Raw genomic sequence first — 20882 nt, forward strand, 5'->3', positions numbered from 1 at the left:
CGCTACCTGCAGTCTGAATGAAAGCGGGATGAAGCAAATTCGAGACAGTAGGCGTCAAGGAGTTAAACTGGAGCAGCCACCTCTAAACAGAGAAGGGAATCACCATTTCTCGATTACTTATAATGCAGCCCTGAGATCCCTCACTAGGAAGTTTCCTACCATTAGCGCTTCCAGGTATGTGATTTGGGGGTAAAAATAAATGCCTGAGACTCACCACCAGTCAGTCAGAACTTGAGGAAGCCTCTTATGAACACCATGACCTGGCTGACAAAGCATACGCAGACATACACTTCCTGACAGTGATCAAGTGTGATCAGATGGGAACTTTGATCTGACGCAGGGATGTCCAACATGCGGCCCGTGGGTCAAAAGCAGTCCTCCAGAGGGTCCAATCCGGCCCTCAAAGTGTAAAAATTCCAGAGAAGACATTAACTGCAGATTGTAAATTAGTAAAACTAGAAATTTTTAATAATTCCTAGACCTTAACAAGTTGTTTTGATCATAAAGTACAATGCTAGATTGTTCGTTGTTCTTTTGTCATTTTGTGTCTCATCTTTGTAATATTTTGTCATTTTTGTAGTTTTTTTGTCTTGTTTTTGTCTGACTTTTGTCGTTTGTCGCATGTTTTAATTGTTTTGTCATTTTTGTCTTTTTGTGTTTCTTTTTTGTCTCACTTGTGTTTTTTGTCATTTTGTGATTTGCTTTATTTGTTGTTTTCGTGTATCCTTTTTGTCGTTTTGTTAGTCTAATTTTTTCGTCGTTTTGTTTTTCTCTTTTGTCATTTTTTGTCACATTTTTGTAATTTGTCCATTGTTGCTTTGTAACTTTTGTCCAATTTTTTGTCTTGTGTCGTTTGTCTTATTTTTTTGTCATTTTGTTTCTCGTTTTTGTTTTGTCTCATTTTTAAAAATATTTTGCTTTTGTGTTATTATTTGTCTGACTTTTGTCATTTTGATCATAAAATAAAATACTTGATAATTCAGTTCCAGATAACTAAATGTTGTGTTCCTTTGTAGATACTCTGTGATCTGGAAGTTGTAATGTGGAAATGATAAACTGAGGCTGAATGTTGATGAAACTGAACTTATTTTTCTTCAGAAATTTCAGGTTGTTCATAATGTTTTGTAAAAAGATAATTCCTTGAAATGTGAACATTTTTGCACTAAAACAAAGGAAAAATGTGGAGTTGTTGTTATTTAAAGGTTATTATGCTGTGATTTCACTGGTCCGGTCCACTTCAGATCAAACTGGGATGTATGTGGAACCTGAACTAAAATGAGCTTGACACTCCTGATCTAAAGGCAATGCAATGACCAAGAGAGTCACAAAAATCCATTATAAATCCCATGTGAATTGTGATATACAATTTCATGGCAATCTGGCCAGCAGGACCACAGTACTTGTAGGATGGATGCACAGAATCTCCATTCGTGGGTATATGCATGTGTGCATGTACAATATTGTGTGTCTATGCTGTTAGTCTGATCAGGAGATGCAAAGCAGTGAATGACACTGACTGGTAGAAGCTGTCCTCTTGGTGAGTTGGTGATCGGACACACACACACCACTATGCGTTGTGGTCCTGCAACTTACCCTTGTGCGGTGTAACCAGCAAGTCCAGCGTCTTCTGCGATAAGTTCGGCCAAATAGCCATCATCTCCTTTCTCAGCTCTGCATCCATCTGGTGCTTGTCTGCACCACCTGGGCAGCCAGTGACCCAGAGTTTCCAAACACACACACAGGCACGCACGCACGCACGCACGCACGCACGCACGCACGCACGCACACACACACACACACGTTAAACATTTGTACACACAACATCACACACACACACACACACACATCCAAATATATGCATACAGCCACACACATTGACACAGGGCAAGAAGGTACAGACCAGAAGGGAGGCACAATAGCATAAAATCGCAAAATAAATATATTTATCCATTCACCCATGTACACATTCACCCAAAACAAAAACATAATTTGTTAGTGTCTTAATAAACAGAGCTTTGTCACATTTGATAAAGTAACTTCACACATTTTCGTTGAAGAGAAACATACAGAAACTGAGATGTTACCACCATTATTTACTCAGTAACAAGGAAGAACTAAGTAGTACTTTATGATCATACCCTTGGCAATCTTTATATCCAGAGCTGTCCTGATTAGAGCCATGAGGGTTGAGTTAAAATGCACTGTGTTGTCATCGGCAACCGGCAGATCCATGCGCAGCAGTCTCTGTGGAAAGCCAGTCAGGATGAGATGATGAGAAAGGGATGTGTCCCTGCTAAAGTGTGGTGTGCCTGAACCTCCACAAAGGGGGCAGGTGAGGGGTTGGGGGCGGGTTGAGAGAGCTCCATAGACAACAGCCATTTACAGTTGGACTGTGTTGGTCCAGGATTTATTTGGTATTTCCTGGCACACATTACAGTTAAGGAAAAGATGCATAGGTGTCAAGTCAGTAAATTTGAATTCTGAGGCACTTGGGTTTCAGACGTTCTCTGATAAACTTGTGCTCTATTAGGTGACTACTGAGCATTCATGTGTTTGTCTGCTGAGCACATTGTTTAATTTTATGTATTTGCAAGTGCAAGAGCATTTACTTAATGAAAGAGACTTGAGTAGGTGAGTCCCTCGGTCTCCTGTTGTTCCAGTGATACTCTACAAGACAGCACGAATATCCAATGAGGGCCACCTGCTGCTAAGCAACTGTGAGAGCCGAGAACCACAAGGAAGAACAATCGGAGCCAAAATGGCCTCCGACCCAACCTGTGCCCATGTTCCCTAAATGTGTGAATGCATGGGCGCATTTACACATCTCTGTTGTTACACACATATAGATATAGATATATATAGAACAATACACATACACCAACTCCCCTCCCCTCCCCCTGCCCACTTGCACACAATTATTTGCACAGACTGCAATTAAGAGCTCTTAATTGGAGTCCTTTGGAGACAAAATAAGTTGATTGGAGAACAATAACAGTATCACTGGTGTAATTCTGCTATTTTTCAGGAGACTGCTGTGGTTTTATTTAACTGAGGCATCTGCTATAGAGCTCCCCCTACCTGTAAGGAGGTTCCTTGTCTTTACATGTCTATACCAGGTAAAACCAATGGAGAAACCTGCAGATAGAACGTAACAAGCTGAGCCAGCTAGGGTCACTTGCCGTTCCTATCCTGACCGGTTGACATCCATCAGATTTACCTACGAACATGAGCGTTGGGCACTCACGATGGCAAGCACGACAGTACGATGGCGGTGGGGTTGTGTACGTGCTTGTGTGTTCCTGAGTGTGTGCGACTGCCGGGCATGCCCAAAGCCACATGTGCGGCAGGCATGGGGCATCGGCCAACATCCACAGCGCTCGGCAATCAGCAGGCAGGCAGGCTCGATGTCGCCCATAGCCATGCAACAGAGAGTACGAGAATTGCATGCAACACCACACAACACCCCCGCATAAAAATCCCACAAACATGGACACACAGAGCATGCAGCATGCCTTTACTTCACTCCCATTATCTAAGCCCCAACTGTTCCCACCTACTCAGCCCACTACCCCCCAACTTCCCTCAAAATCCACTTTTACAATACAAGCAGCCGTGCATCCGCGCAAAGAGAGTATCCTCAATCCAACCGGATTGATCCTACTGATTGACAGATTAAATCTTAGAATTTTTTATTTTTTTTGCTCTCTAGATTTTTACATTCATTTTTACACTGGGTCCCTTAATCAAAGTCAAATTAGACAGCAATGGTAGCACTTCATATCAAGTCAAGATCTCTCTCAATGCCGAACGGGTGCAGTGTCTTAAGGGGGTATCAGAGTTAGAGAGGATTAGAGTTGTGGCATTCCCTGAAAGAAGAAAAAAATCATAAAGAAGATCAAAAAGAGATGACTGGTTTTTGTTTTGGACCAACTACACTTTATAGTTGTAGTACTGTTGGTTAAGGGGAGGGGGTCTATCAAAGGGGACACATGGTAGGGACAGTAGTTAGTTGAGCTAAATTAGGTGAATCTCAGCTTGGTAATGAGATGTAGTTACAGATAAAAAAGGGGAGGGCGAGAATGAGGAGGGAGAGGAGGTTTGTGTAAACACTGAAAGAGTAAAGAGAAACCAAGAGAACGGGGGTCACTTTCAGTTAACAGAGAGGAATTGTGTGTGTGTGTGTGTGTGTGTGTGTGTGTGTGTGTGTGTGTGTGTAGATAGAAAGAAAAGAGAAGAGAGAGGCTGAAAATTACAGAACACGACAAAAGATAAAGACGAGGACTAAAAACAACACTGACATAGGTATAGAGGTCAGTTCAAAAACCAAGGTAATGTAACAGTACACAGTTATCAATTTTTTCTTTTTTTAAAAGGAGAGGTCTCGTGTCCACTAAAGGGAAGATCAAGAACTCATGAGGTCTTTCTGATCTGAAAAGTTGCTTTAATTAACTTTTTCTCTGTGATATTCTATAAATGAAGACTTAGATGGCTGAAGTATGTGATGGGGCCACAGCCAAGACAGACTGACATTCTGGAAAGAAAAAAAAAGAAAGTACAGAGAGGAGAGGTCAGGTTGGAACAGTGTGGGATCGGATTGACAGAGGGATGCAATAATGGAATGCAGATGGATCCTGATATCTGACAGACAAGTGGACGTAGAGGTAGAAAGACAGAAGAGTGACAGGGAGAGGGACAGTTGGCAGGCAAGAAGAGAGAGAAAAAAAACTGACAGAAGATGAAGAGTCTACACTTAGGCAAAAAAATGTAAAGAGGAGAGAAAAACAGACGAGGAGGGAAAACAAAAGACACAAGTGAAAAAATTGAGAAAGAGAGACAGGAGTGAACGGGGTACCGCCACCAAGATTCAATAAAGATTAGGGAAAATTTGTAATATTTGAGCCAAATCATTCTGTTCACTCACCATACATCATGAAGATATATAGAGAAGGTATGGGTCCAACTGTTTGTCCATCCTGCCTTAACAACTGAAGTAACAGGACTCTTATCAGGGATCAGGGATTAAAAACTGTCAAAGACTGCAAGTTGGATTAGGAATATATAGTTTTTGATCAGATAATTCCTGATTGAGATAAAAATAAAGACTTTTTTTATGTAGATGCTGCTTTTCAGAGCTTCTTGACACTGCAGACACAGTGAAATCACTCTAAAACACTTAAGGCACCAAATCATCTTGTCAATGCTATGTGGTTGAATCTGGATGGCAATAAGAGAAGGAATGAGAGAGTAAAGACAGAGTAGGACGCTACTGAGGTGGAGAGAAAGAGTAGACAACGAATACTAAAATGCTTGACCGAAGTCTTTACCCTGGTGGTCTGAGGCACAAAGAAGCCATAGATGCTCATGTTTCCTTGGGTGTAAAAAAAAAGCATCTTGAAGAAGGACAAAAAAAGACTAGAAGGGCCAACACTTGATCTACTCATTTTATGATGCATAATTATTAGTTTTGTGCACAGTGTGTGATAATGTAGGCATGTGTATGTGTGCGTTATAGTGCCATCCACAGGAAAAAGAGACACAGAGGACTAAAGACAGATGCCCTTGCCGGCCCTTCTGTACCTGCATCGTAAGCAAATAGTTGCACTGTGTGAAATATAATCCTCATCAAAAATATTCTCTCTTAAGATGCTGCTTGGGCACTGCAGATTTTTACATGAAGAAATCATTTATGCTTCTTATCACAAAACAAAGGCATCAGTATGGTCTGAATATTTTAGATTTTAGCATATGAAAGTCCACATATATGTTTACGAGAAGCATCTGGAAGCTCCATTTCCAGCATGTACTTTTAAAAATGTACTCAAAACCTGTAATAGATACTGAGGTGTGACTGGATAATGTATTGTATTTATACATTTTGTATCTAATCTTTTGCCTTCAGTCTTTAGTATATTTTAACAATTATGAAATAAATTGCTTGTAGAGTGCTGTACAAGGTTATTTAATATTTTATATATTTAAATTGCAAGATGCAGTAAGGTAAAAATATGTAAACACCAATTAAATAACCTTAAAACAATGTTAAAGTTCCTTAACATTTTACGGAAAACAGGGAATGCTTCGTCACATCTGTGCTCTAACTACTTTTCCCTGACTGCATTGGGTTTTGTGCACGTGCATGCGTCCGTGCAGGTTGCAGAAGGACTGGCAAAGCTTCCTCCGGTCCCTTACTCCTGCGGCCTGACAGGAGGAAATAAAATAAAGAGGATTGACTACCACTCCACTATCACTTCACTTCACTGCACGACAAAAGCCCATCCCTCCATCCCCGCGGTCGGAGAGAAAGAAGAGAGGACAGCGCTCACCACCACCACAACCACCACTAACAGACAATGAGGAGAACACCGCTGGGAGGAGGGAGGGAGGGATGTGGAGGAGAGGGGGTGAGGAGGAGGAGGAGGAGGAGAAAGAAAGGGACAAAGTGTTTTCAGCAGATGAGAGAGAAGAGGTTCTCCTCCCCAGCGATGGGGAGGTTTAAGGACGGAGATGGGGGGAGGAGGGAAGAGAGGAATGATGGGAGGTAGAGAAGGAGGTGGGCTGGTGGTTGAGGGGGGTGGAAGGGTAAGGTGGGGGACGAGTCTACCTTATAGGCGACCCGGGCGGGACACCTCTTCCCAAGGCCTAGCGGCGGACACATGTGTCTTAGCATCTGATACATGTCTGTGTAACTGATCCGGCCGCTGGGGTGGCCACAAACACACACACACATCACATGCACACAGGCATTCAATAACCATTTGGCAACACACACACACACACACACACACACACACACACACACACACACACACACACACACACACACACACACACACACACACAACAGACGAAACAAAGACGGACGACGTGAAAACGAAAGAAAGAAAAACAATGAGGGGTAGGAAGAGGGAGGATTTAGCGGGAAGGAGTGTTTAGGGGAGGAGACATGAGGAGAAAAAAGAAAGAAACCGACAAAGGAAAGGAAGAGGGGGAAACAAATACACAGAGGTTATTGTTTTGATCGCTGTGGATATGTGGTTACTGTGGTGAGAGAAAAAGAGAAAGAAAGAGAACGAGAGAACGAGGGGATGTTATGTGGCTTCTAGTCTGGTATATCATAAAGTAAGTGAGAGGAGAGGAAGGAAGGGAGGGAGAAAGGTTAAGGAAGGAGGGGAGGGTTGGAGGAGGAGGTGTTATTTAGTTTAGTTAGTTGCTGTTGAGATACCGTTCTATGCGAGGTGAAAAGGGGATTTGGGACTGTTTACTGGCAGTTGCCCTCTTTTGTCGCTCGGATAGAACTGGCAACGGGCCTTTTAGCAGGCAAAGAAAAGCACCGCTGCAGAGATCGGAGTGAGTCACAGTGACAAGTCAATGCAGTGTGTTACTGAGGCTGCGTGTCCACCAGGAACCTCTGCTCACTGCTGTGTTTCCAGACGTCCATGGGAGCCCTCCCTGAAGATGAACGGAACAATACCCCGACGGTGGCTTTCAGAAAGTCACCTCACCCACATCCCAAAAAATGCTTTGGCATCCACCTCTTGTGGTATCTAAGTATGCAAACCGTTTTGATGGTGTTGGATCAGGGTTTGAGAGTTTGTTTCTACTGTTACTGTCTAAGTTGGTGGATGTTAGTTTAGTGGCAGGCTGCTTGGACTGTGTGCGCCTACTATTGTAATGGAGATTAATAAATACAGTGTCAGTCAGACACATAACTAGTCTCATAACTCTGTGACAATAGTCTAACAAATAGAAAGACCCTTTCTCATGAAATGGTGCTGTTATCTGCTTGGTGCAGAGCAGCACGGCATGAACCTGAGCCAGATGGCATGGATTGTTTTTACCCTTAATTACAATAATTCAATAGAAATAAATGATGAAAACTAGAAGTACTGCATGTGTTCATAAAAAATGCCTTGTTTAATTGCTTTATTAGCAGAACCCTTAAAATGTTCTTGATGAGCACAAACCAAACAATTCCTCCCACGAGCATCTGTTGGCACGGATAGTTTTTAAGAGGTACGTGGTGGACACAAGACCTTTTTATGTTCAGAATCGTTGCCCCAAATCACACACACACCCTGCCCCTTTCCTTCGTTACCCATACACCAGAGTCACAAACAGAGCAGGTTTGGTCATTATTATTATACTACTGCAATATAAACTGTTACCACAAGGCCTGGTACATTCTCCGCTCAAAGCATGTGGGACATACAACCTCTCTGGCTCCATAACAAGCCTGCACAAGGACAAGTAATGTCAATATGATATGGGACTGCAGTGTTCACTATAAATAAAGGCCAAATAGGAGGAAATCATGGTTTTATTGTACACAAAAAACATAAAAACAAGATTTAAGTTATGCTAGATCCCTGTGGGTTAAGAATGTCAGATAATTAGCTTTATATTAGTTTTTCCAGTATGTTCAGCAACGCATCACAGATTTTTAAGTTATTACTCCTAAGATCTATTTTATTGTGCAAGGAGAACCTTGTGCATTGCCCTGAGGAGCTCATACCAGGCCGAACACTCATTTTGACTCCTTGAATCTTTAAAGCCGCAATGTGTGAGATAATATTAACTGTAATACTAAAAGGAAGCGGTTTCACTTGGTTTTTCTACAAATAATCACAACTAAAATCTACACATAGTGGCTTTAAACTGTAATGTTACAGATAACTATTTATTCCCAAACACATACCATGGAGGTACAAGAATCTGCAGTCTGGTTTCATTCTGAGGAATTGATGGTTTCAGCGACTACAATCACAGTCTGCAGACTTTCGTAGTTCGATGACACAAGTGTGGGAAACAGTGATCGACTTTACTGCTATGAATGTTAGCGTGGTGACAGCATTTAGACCAAACCCTCTCTGTATGTGTCTCTGCCCTACAGAATCCCACCTCCCTCAGTCAGACCCTAACTCAAACAAGAACAATGCACATTGCTCAACCATTTTCTGCCCAGGCAAAATTAGACAGCAAGCAGAACTAAAACACAATGGCTGACTGGAGTCTAGACTCTAACGTCTACAGAGTAGTGAATTAAAAGTGAACACATCAGTGTCATTTTCCCAGCGTTCAGTCAGAAGACAATAGCAAGTGCAGTGCACCACCTCATGCTTCACACACCGCTACTGGTGTGTGTGTGTGAGTGTGTACAAGAGTGTGTGAGTGTGTGTGCATTTCTGCATTGTCCCAAACATTCTCATTGTCATGTCAGAATGCATATACAACAGAAGTCCCCCCAAAAAGAATGATTCAATGGTGAAATGAGCTTAAAACAAGTGAATAATGCAAACCCAAACAGAAAAATCAAACCAAATAAAAGAAAAAGTTGAAATAGGAAAGAATTTGTTTTAAAAGTGAAATAGAGCGACATTCATTCCAGTCTCTTAAAGGCGAGCAGGTTGCGTTTAAGTTTGTGCTTTAGGGGTTTATTCCAAACCTTGCAGGCCACCCTATGTGGGCATTTCTTGCCAAGGCCCAGAGGAGGGGAGATAACTCGCAATAAACTGTACATATCCTTATAATGTATGCGCCCGCTGCAAGAAAAATACAAGGAGGGGAGATTAGGTGAGGGAACACACAGAATACAGAGAGAGAGAGAAGGAAAGAGAGTTGAAGAAGAAGAGGAGATCAGAGCAGAAAGCAGAAAAAGGTGAGAGCATTTACTTACACTGAGAAAGACCTCTCACACACACACACACATACGCACACGCATGCATGCACTCATGCACACACACACGCATGCACTCATACACACACACATACGCACACGCATGCATGCACTCATGCACACACACACACACACACACACGCACACGCACGCACGCACTCATGCACACACACACATACGCACACGCATGCATGCACTCATGCACACACACGCACGCACGCTCTCTCATACACACACACACATACGCACACGCATGCACTCATACACACACGCACGCACGCACTCATGCACACACACACACATGCATGCACTCATACACACACGCACGCACGCACTCATGCACACACCCACACACGCATGCACTCATACACACACACACATACGCACACGCATGCATGCACTCATGCACACACACACACATACACACACACGCACGCACGCACTCATGCACACACACACACACACACACACACACACACACACACACACACATACGCACACGCATGCATGCACTCATGCACACACACGCACGCACGCTCTCTCATACACACACATACGCACACGCATGCACTCATACACACACGCACGCACGCACTCATGCACACACACACACATGCACGCACGCACTCATGCACACACACACACACACACACACACACACACGCACTTACTCATGCACACACACACACAAGGTTACAGAAGAAAAAAGAGGAAGAGGGAGGGGTTACATTCATCTTAACTGTGCACAAATTGTGCAAATTGAGAAAAAAGGCAGAAAAGTTAAGAGAAAGAGAGAGAGAGACAAGGAGAAGGCTGGATAACTCTTTGCTTGGCAGACCAGCTGTAACTGTCCCACTTTTAACTCCCATTATGTAGATCCTGTTTCACCATCACACTTCTTTGAAGGGATCATGACACCAGTCTTTGCCCGTTTTGGGACGGGAGAAAAAGCCAGGAGTTAAAAGTAATTTTACATTCAGCATGACACTGTACAAATGTGTGTATGTGTGGAACATATAACGTGGTTTTACATTACACACTAGTGCTGCATGTGTGCATTCATCTTCCTATATTCCTGTACTACTTAATACTTCACTTGTGTGTCTGTATTCATATATTTGTCATCCTGATAAAGTGTGTGGATGAGTTCATGTTTGTGCCACTCACCAAGCAGCAGGGTCGTACTCGGCCCAAATCCTTACATACTCGTCCAGGTGATGTGGCCCCAGGATAGAAGAGTCTCTGGTCAGGTACTCGAAATTGTCCATGATGACAGCCACAAACAGATTCAGCATCTGGAACAAGCATGTAGCTTTTCCTTTGTAACAATCCTCTAAAACCTAAACGATATTTTCCTCATAGACCTCCATTGAGCAAGACACAAGTTTTGAACCCTACGGAGGAACCGGGGGCCGAACTCTCATCGAAGAAAAAAAAAACAAAAGACACTAGAGGTTTTCATGTACACCTACTGGTGTATGCAACGAGTGCCACCAAAATATGTTGTCTTCTAGTCAGAAGTAATTAAACTAAATCTCTAAAAATAAATATATACATGCTGAATGTTTTTCCTCACCAGAAAAGAACACAGAAAGATGAAAGAGACAAAGTAGGTGTAGGCGAAGGTGCTGCCACACTCGGGTTCTGTGTTCCCTGAGGCCGGGTCACATTCTTTACCGCCTAGGCAAGCCAACATGATCTCATGCCACGCCTCACCAGTAGCGCTCCTGTATGAGGAATACATGAGTTTAAAAAATCAAGTTCACTTATAGACACCAATATATGTCATAGCAGCTTTTATTTCACATTAGCAGGACCTGTACCAACATGTTTCTACATACATGGAAGAACTAAAATTATGCATCTGAAAAGAGCCTTACCTGAAGAGCAGCATTAGGGCCATAATGAAAGTTCTGAAGTTATTGTGCTCGTTGATGGCACTCTCTCCCTCCTCATCTAGTGCCAGATTACCAAACAACTACACACATAAAGAGTGGAGAAAAAAAGAGCAACAAGAGTTTGACGCAATGCGGCGACGCACAAACTGTGAGGTTCATTTTTCACAATGTTACATCTTTACTTGATGTTTTAAGTACTTTTACACAACACTGTCATATGAAGTACTACTCTGAGATACTAATCGCTCACATTCATACTTAATCAATACAAAACCGGCCCTCCAGAGGGTCCAATCTGGCCCATGGGACGATTTTGTAAACTTTAAAAAATACAGAGAAGACATTAACTGCAGATTGTAAATTTTTAAAACTATAAATTTAAAATAATTTCTGGACAAGTTGTTTTGATCATAAAGTGAAATATTATATTGCTCTTTGTTCTTTTGTTGCTTTGTGTGCTTTATTTGTTGTTTTGTATATAGTTTTATGTTTTTGTGTCTAGTTTTTGTCTTTTGTCCATTTTTTGGTGCTTTGTAACTTTTTTGCCTAATTTTTTGTCTCTTTTCTGTTTTGTTTCGTGTCATTTGTCTCATTTTTTGTCGTTTTGTTTTTGTTTTTGTCATTTTGTGTCTCATTTTTGTAATATTTTGTCTTGTTTTTTGTCTTTTTTGTCCAACTGTTGTTTTGATCATGACTAAATGTTGTGTTCCTTTGTAAACACTCTGTGATGTGTGAGAAAGAAAAATTTGGAGTTTTATGGGTTAATATGCTGTAATTTAACTGATCCGGCCCACTTGAGATCTAATTGGGCTGAATGTGGAACCTGAACTAAAATGACTTTGACTCCCCTGATCTAAATGGTGAGAAGCTCCACCTGGTGGTGCAACCAGGTATTAGAGCTAATGTACGACACACAATCTGATGCGCGTGTCCTTTATTAGCCTTATTGGTTGACTTATTATTTTTGGTTCAATGATTGACAGAAATTATGACTAGTTTATTTTGTTCATGGTAAATCATAAAAATCCCTAGAGTGGACTGTCTGTTGTGAGTATAAGTGCTGAACATTTTCAAAGTCTGCATCGTTAAGTGCACGGGGATGCAGAAACCATGAATTTAATTTTAAATATTAAAATACCGCATATCCCTCCAACCAGCAACAAAATTAAAATCTTGTTTAGAATATATATTATTAACATATATTTTATGTATGCACAATAACATGTTATTATTGTTATTATTATTATAATTATTATTATATGTAAGTTTATTGCTGGAAGGCGTGGGGAGCAACAAAGGACGATCTCATCTGATCTTATCTTATCTTAGTTAATTCAGTATTATAACATACGTACATTTGATTTTGCTGATATTACTTCTGTAATTTTTACACTGGTAATTAAAACTCTGTGAAAAATTTCAATACTTCTTCCTTCGATGCACTTATTGTATGCTGGTCACACTTTTGCAGGGATTTTTAAAAATCCTGTCAGCTGTATATTAACACCACACATCAGCCTATCCAATTCTAAAATCTAACGCTCCCTTGACCAGTACTCACCTGCATGCCAATGATGGCATAGATGAAGAAGAGCATGGCAATGAGCAGACACACATATGGCAGAGCCTACCAGAGAAGAGACAGGAAGTATCTGTCAGTGCCAGTAAGTGTTGTGTGATTGTGTATACTCTATTTGTGTATCTGTTAAGGAAGGAATACCTTGAAGGACTGAACAAACGTCCACAAAAGGATGCGGATGGTCTCTCCCTGTCTCAGCAGCTTGATAAGGCGAGCTGCTCTGAACAGCCTCAGGAAGCTCAAATTTATGAAATTATTCTACAGCACAAAGGGAGACCACAGTCAGTTTCACAAATACACAATACCTGCACAATCGTCCTCTAACGCAAACCCAAAAACCAAAATCAACAGCGGAAGAAAGACAGGAGAGAGAAGTCCAAACCAACAAAACAAATCCAACTGCAAACAAAATGGCTCTCAGTAAATACAAGTAGAAATGAGAGAAAGACAAGGAAGAGATTGAAAGACAAAAAAAAAGAAAAGAAAAAAAGAAAATCATATTTCAAAGAGTTCAAAGGTCATCATCCAATCTGGTACAGCAAAACGCTTTTTTTTTTTTGAAGAGAACCAAATGCACTGATCTCTGGGGGGGCGGGAGGGGGGGGGGGGGGCAAGCAAACCACACAAGATGGAGCACAGGACACTTTGTCTGTCAACCACACACACACACACACACACACACACACACACACACACACACACACACACACACACACACACACACACGTGCACACACGTGCGCACACACACTTACTTTTGGCAAGATGAGCATGGCTTGGGTTTGCCAGTGACAATGAATATGACACTTTCACATTTAGTTTGAAAGTTTTCTTTTCAAATCCAGTCCAAACTCGGCATCTCATCTCCAGCCAGTGAGTCTCTAAACTGGACAGATTTCAGCTCAGGGCTGTGAACCCTCAACATGGATTCAGCTTTATGAATCACCAATTTTCATTTTCATTCAACTCGCTGATTCTAAATGTTCACGGCGGTGTATGTGCGCAATTTAACAACGCAATCCATATTTCAACTGATCGCTTTCTGTTGGAGGTTGTACACTTTAGATATCAATCAGACTGTAGGATAATTGTTAATTCTGGATGCCTGCATGGCCAAAAATTGTCCCAAAGTAGGGACGGGTAAACATTAAAATCAAAGCAAGTGATTCTTAGGGCTAAGTAGTCCTGTTGTTTTACGTCTATCTTTTTATGTTTTATGAGAAAGAAAGTTGTATGAGGAATATTTAAGGTACAACAGCCAAACTCTCTGGCACTTTGTGGTTGACAGACAAGGCAGCAAGACAAGCATGAAGAGGAAGAAGAGCGGGAGGAAGAAGAGGGGGCTCGTGAGCAGCCTCAGTGCAGGCATGGCTTGGCATAGCAGCATACTTTTAGAGGAAAGAACCGGCCTACATGCAGACCAGTAGGGGCTAGTGGAGCCAAGCACATCAGAAATCCTGATTCAAACATTCACTTATTTAGTTGCACTAAAAATATGAGAATTTCATTCTCTCAGTTTTCTCAGTGACTTATAAAATTCCCATAAACCTACCATGAGTGTGGTAGTGTATACCTGCTAATGCTGTCGTGACACAAATACATATACCCTCACACTGCAGCAATGACTATGAACTAAATATCAACTGTTATGTGTTTTTTGCACGTTAATTATATGTCATCTTTGAGATAATAAAAAAATGCCATGAGCCAAAGAAAACAACACAAAAAAAATCCCACTTTATCACATCTCATAATAGATCTGAGTGTCACCAATTTGCTGCACAAAGCTGCTGACAGGAGGAAAATATGAAAGTCTGGTTTGCCTAGTAACAGGTAAGCTATTTAAATGTGCAGCTCCTCTCCTTTATCACTAATCCTCCCTGCTGGAAAATAAGTGAAATACTGGACAATGTGGGGATAAATCAAGTATCTGGAGTCTTTTCTTGCTCTGTGCACAGATTACAACAAGAGTTATTCTACTGTAAAATAACTACTGCAGGTGCACAACAAATCCTTTTTGAAGTTTTCCAGGGAATGAAAGGCATTTTACTATGTGTACTGAACATGTATTACATTAATAATGAATGTCTGTTGTCAAGTAGAAAGCGTTTAAAAGGCCATCATCCAGAAAGCGCATGCACTGGGGTAAAGACTGGTCATGAGGGAGCAGGTGACTGGGAGGAAGGAATGAACTGGGAGTACACATGGCCAATGAGGATGCAGCAGAAAGCTTTGAGAGATAAATTACAAACCAACCAGATTCTACATGTGCGAAGATGTAGAAAGATGAATGGGCAGGGATGTAGTTTTTTTTTGTTTGTTTGTTTAGTTTTTTTACATTTTTTGTAAGTTGTAGTAAATTGTGAGTGGGTAGAAGATATTTTTGGGGGAGGACAGAGGGGGGTTGGTTGTGTGTTTTATTGGGCAAGGACATGGGGCAAAACACACACCATCACCACCATCATCATCATCATCATCATCATCACAGCACCACCACCACATGTCATGGCGCAGCACGGATGGAGAACACGATGAAAGATTTCATAGTGCATTTTGATTGGATGGATTTTATCAGAGGAGGAGGGAGTGGGAGGGGCGTAGGGCGCCAACAAAGTAGAGAGGTTTAAAGAAAGCATGTAAAGAGATAAAGAGGAAGACGGAGTCATTATGGGTGTCAGTACAAAGGCAGCGAAAAACTTCAAGCCAACAATAACAGTTCACAACGTGTTCAGCCTCTCTTTGATGGCATCTCTATTATTTGAAATGTGTAAATATTGTTTATCGAATTTTAATTACATTTAGTGTTCTGTAGATTTTAAAATTAGAAGTGCTTGTAATTTCATTGTACAGCAAGTTTTTGTCAGAGTACATACTAACCTTTAATGTTAATGTGACTGACCTGCCTGTCCTGTCTGTTTGTTATTTATGTTGTTGTATGTAAGCTGCTGAATATATGAATTTCCCTCGGGATCAATAACAAATCTATCTATCTGTCTGTCTATCTGTCTGTCTGTCTGTCTCTCTGTCTGTCTATCTATCTATCATCTGTCTGTCTGTCTGTCTGTCTATCTATCGATCTATCTATCTATCTATCTATCATAAAGCTACATGGTTAGTGGTGGCCTTTTAGGAGCCCTTTAGTATTTAAGTAGTGGCCAGGCTGAGACCATGACTCACACAGAAATTGAGGTCTCCCAGTATTTATTTAGTTTCTGCCTGGCACTTTGCTGTAGTTCAGACATTGCGTCGTGGTGGTATGTGGTCGAATGGGGTGTGAATTGATTATTAAGGGAACATCTGTAGAGAAATGGTTTGGCAAAAAAGTTCTGTAAGAAAAATCTATTTTACTCGATGTGACTTCTAATGGCTGTGTTGGGTGACCAGAGAGGTGGGCAGGATTTAGTCAGTGGTGGCTGCGGCCCCCCTGGACAAACCCTTGGTTACACCCTGACATGTTAAACATTTAATTTAGCAAAACCAATTTCTTTAAATGTTAAAAATGACAAGTGAAAGAAAAGGAATGTCTGCTTAACATTTAATCCATTTTTGTCCAGGTGATAAAATGAAGCCGTATAAATAATTCAGAATCACTAGGACAGTTTTAAGCGAACACTTTGGAGTTGTATGCTATTGACTTTAGTAACCATAATTAACAAGCTAGACAAAGGAGAGTTAACCCACGCTAACCTACCTAAGTTCATTTGATTTTTTAACTGTTGGTTTTGTTTAAATCAGACATGTAACTAAAACAAGTTAAAGTCACCATGTGATTACTTACCACTACTAAAACTAGTGTAAAAAGCAAAGATTAGATGTGCTAAACCAGCAGTCCAGCTCCTACAACCTGAGTCCATCCTGACAAAAAATCAATCAGATGCCTAAAACAATCAGTTCATTGTTGAAAGCAGCTCAGAATGTCAATTAATGTCGGTTGAGGCGGCAAACATGTAAATTCAGCACCTCCAACATGGCCTGAGGGTGTCTTTAATCATCTTACAACACAATTAGATCGTAGTACTTAGCACAGTTAGCACTAATCTAGTCAGTGTGAAGGAGAAGACGACTTTAGCACAACAAGGAGAGGCTTTAGAACTAAAACTTTGATGTAAAATTCAATTGGCTCTTTGTTTTTGTAAAGCTAAAAAACAATTCCAACAGATGGACAACAGAGAGAGGCTGAGACTGTTATTGAATTCCACTAATATTGCGTGTTATATCAACAAATATATTAAGCTTATATGTTGAGCATAAAACACATATACATATTGTTAGACTTACAAACAACAAGTGACAGTAAACAATGATATAAATATGAGTTTGTTTACACACACAAGGGGGTTAAAGGTTAAACCAGAAAAAACAGACTCTACAAGTTTGCTGTCCAGTTAAACTCTGTTACGTTGGTTGCACTTTCAACATGATCAGCTTTTTGACCATCATAACTCATTATTACCAGATTCTATGTGGTGTGTATAATGTCTAAAAATGATTATTTCTTGGCTGGGAGCAGTGACTTCCTAGCATTGTGACTGTTTCCTCCTGCCAATCTTTGGTTTAGCTTCACCTTTGTGTGTACATGGTGTGATGAATGTTAATTTTAACTGACCTAAAAAAAAAATCAGTCCAGGACTATTATGTGTCCATTTTTGCACATTACCTGATGATTTGCAAGAAGCCTTATGGGCTCAGCGATCGTATTATTAGTATGGACAATTTTACAGTCTTACTTAAAGCTTAGCATTGAATTAATGCTAATTATAATCTTTAGGCTTCTAGAATAGGCTCATCAATGATTTGGTAAAATACAAAGTATGTTTGTGCCTGAAAGCTGTGCTTGTTCAAATGTCAGTAAGGGTATTTGCTAATGCAACAACAAATGTTATTTGGTCACAACACTCCACAGCACTTACCCCAAGTTCTGTCACTAATATGTCAGTGATGCTTCCAAGGACCGAGACAAAATCAAAAATGTTCCAGGCGTCTCTGAAGTAATTCTGTTGGCAAAGAAGGAAATGTGGAAGACATCCATTGAGAGGAGAAGAGATGTTAAAGGTAGTCAGCCACATCCTTCCAGAACTGAAGCCAGGGGGCAGCAAGGGATACGCCTCTTGGCAATGGTGCTGTTGTTACCGTGGGGACAGGGTACATGGAGGCTGATAGCGTGACTGCTGTACAACATGGTACACTCTGGGTTTTTCAGGGACAGGAAGAACACGCTCTAGATCTGTCTACCAAAATAACCCGCTTTATAAATGAATAATAGGATGAAACACTGGAGCATATAGACTGGGTCAGCCTACATAAAGAATATGTAGTTTATGAGTGCATGTAGATGCTTTTTGTTTGCATTTTTAAAAAGTCTTACCAGAGGGCCAAAAGCGATGATCTTGAGGACTGATTCCATGAAGAAGAAAGTGGTAAAGACGATGTTGAGGTTTTTAAGGACATCATTGTAGGTGTCTGATGCACCGTCAAACTGAAGACACAAGAAAAGACAGGAAGAGAAGAGAAGAGAAAATCTTCAATGCAGTGTTCGGGCTCTGCAGCTCACCTTCTCTCTGGTGCAGACACTCTGCTTATTTTATTGGAAGGACCTTCATCAGAGCTAAACAGTTTGGGGGTATACCAATATAGAACACTGAGTTTTATCTATTAAAACAGAACCAAAATACATTTTACCAGAACTGAAGACATTCTGAAAACAAAACATATCCTGACAGCTGGTGACAGAAACCATTCCTGTCATGCTACAATAGTCACTTTGTTATGCTGCAATTAAAAACTGTTACTTTGTGATCATAATTAAACTACTATAATTATCAGCAATAATTACTGGCAATGTTTTTAAGGTGATGAGAATATAATTACAAGAATGGTTTTTAGTTTTGAAGTTGGCATTAACTTTTAATATGAATTTGTATTGATTTGTTCTTTAGTCTGAACTCCACAATAAGCTGAGCATCACACAGCTGATGGCTAAAGCTCATCTACCTCGCTATGTACTCCCTTATGTCCAGCATCGACTTGCAGACTTTGTGTGTGCTCTGTTCAGTCTTACACACAATTAGTGTACTGAAACATTTCCCTGAAAATAGCTGAATGATGAAGCTCACAACGGGACTGAACAGTTACAGGAGTGAACTTGTGGGTCATAAAATTATTTGTGTAAAGGATCAGGATTGTTATCAGGACGGTGGTGGTACTTTTCAGGAACAGGAATACTTTTGTTTTTCGCAATATACAATGTGTGCAGAGCTGTACCTACTAATCTCTGACTCATGGTGAGCATGAGAGAACATCACAGACAGTTGAGAAAAGAGCTCAACCTCTACCTTCATCATGAGGACGATGGTGTTGAGCGCTATCAGAGCCATGATGCTGTACTCGAAGGGCTGAGACACCACAAACTGCCACATGCGATACTGGAAGCTCAGTTTATTCTTCGGCATGTGGCGAGTCAGAGGTCTGGCATTGATGGCAAAATCGATACAGGCTCTCTGGAGGAAGAAAGGAGAGGAGTGGCTTTTAACAAAAACTTTGGGGGGGGGGGGGGGGGGGGGAGAATAGAGATCTAAAAATTCTCTCCTTACCTCATTCTTTTCTAAGCTGTAATCCTCCATCATCTTATCGCCCTGTTCCTGGAAGGTGATGATGATGAGAGCCACAAAGATGTTTACGAAGAAGAAGGGGAAGACAACGAAGTACACCACGTAAAAGATGGACATTTCCATCCTGTATCCCGGGCTCGGGCCCTGATTCTCATAGGTGGAGTCCACTGAGTGTTTTAACACCCTGCAAAATGAACAGAGAGGACAAAAAATTCAGTAAAAATAATACAGAAAAACATAGGATTTTTGGTACACCACAATTACAACATGTTTTATTTTTACTGACGTTTATGACTTGAGTCAATGTGTTATATTCGTATTAACAATGTGTATTAGATTTTAATAATAAATAACGTGATTGTAAAACAACACTATCAAACTGAAATCCTGCATGTGTAAATATCGTACTATAGCAATACAAAGTCTGTTTGTCGTAGCATCTCATGTATGAAATTCGTAATATTTTTTTTGATATACAGTATTGCAACCATCTTCATTGCTTCCCAGCTCTTACATTTCCAAAAACCTTGCTACATATACATGAAGCCCCAGTAGTGACAAACTCCGAGTAGGACCTTAGACTGGATTAATAAAAAGTTCAGTGGCATGCTTGAGTGCGTATGTGAGCGTGCGATCCACTCACTGCGGCCACCCCTCTCCAGTGGATACAGTGAAGAGGGTGAGCAAGGCCCAAGCCACATTGTCGTAGTGGAAATCGTACTTCTTCCACTCCCGCTTCTGAGCTTCAACTTTTTCTCTATCATATACCAAGTACTCGCCCCTGGAGGAAAAAACACACACAGTTTTATAATCAAAAAATACGTTAAAAATAAGTTGAATATCAGTAGTAAAAAAACACCACAAGCCCCAGGGTTATCACACATTCTCAAGTACACTAAGTTTATTTACACTGGACAAAATGGAAATTTAGGGTGAGTATGGTCCGGTCTTTGTGATTGCCTGTTTCTCACTAACACTATTAAAATACCCAGCAAACTCCTCTAGGTGGCAGCATCTACATAAACCAGACTTGTCTAACCAAGGGACTACAGGACTTCTTTCCTCATTTGTCAAAGTTTAAATTTTTCACCCACACGTCCATGGCAGTAAATTAGCATTAGCCCA

The 20882-nt window shown here is 40.9% G+C and overlaps 1 protein-coding gene across 16 annotated transcripts in view; it reads right to left on the reverse strand.

Moving 5' to 3' along the window:
* Positions 1 to 20882, reverse strand: part of cacna1ab (calcium channel, voltage-dependent, P/Q type, alpha 1A subunit, b) — a 111451-nt gene that overhangs the window by 26140 nt on the left and 64429 nt on the right. For 12 of the 16 annotated variants that reach the window (XM_055009958.1, XM_055009966.1, XM_055009953.1 and 9 more), the window contains exons 27-39: positions 20401 to 20538; positions 19740 to 19941; positions 19482 to 19646; positions 18515 to 18625; positions 18060 to 18143; positions 13292 to 13408; positions 13133 to 13198; positions 11554 to 11651; positions 11250 to 11400; positions 10841 to 10968; positions 9443 to 9539; positions 2139 to 2244; positions 1594 to 1701 (exon numbers count right to left, since the gene is read on the reverse strand). In XM_055009958.1, coding sequence (XP_054865933.1) covers positions 1594 to 1701; positions 2139 to 2244; positions 9443 to 9539; positions 10841 to 10968; positions 11250 to 11400; positions 11554 to 11651; positions 13133 to 13198; positions 13292 to 13408; positions 18060 to 18143; positions 18515 to 18625; positions 19482 to 19646; positions 19740 to 19941; positions 20401 to 20538 — 1571 coding nt within the window. Of the gene's footprint in view, positions 1 to 1593; positions 1702 to 2138; positions 2245 to 6601; positions 6699 to 9442; positions 9540 to 10840; positions 10969 to 11249; positions 11401 to 11553; positions 11652 to 13132; positions 13199 to 13291; positions 13409 to 18059; positions 18144 to 18514; positions 18626 to 19481; positions 19647 to 19739; positions 19942 to 20400; positions 20539 to 20882 lie in introns of all 16 variants that reach the window. The other 4 variants (XM_055009964.1, XM_055009965.1, XM_055009954.1 and 1 more) reach the window with 1 other exon arrangement.

This window comes from Amphiprion ocellaris, chromosome 4 (assembly GCF_022539595.1).
Source record: "Amphiprion ocellaris isolate individual 3 ecotype Okinawa chromosome 4, ASM2253959v1, whole genome shotgun sequence".
In the NCBI taxonomy this organism is placed as follows: Eukaryota; Metazoa; Chordata; class Actinopteri; family Pomacentridae; genus Amphiprion; species Amphiprion ocellaris.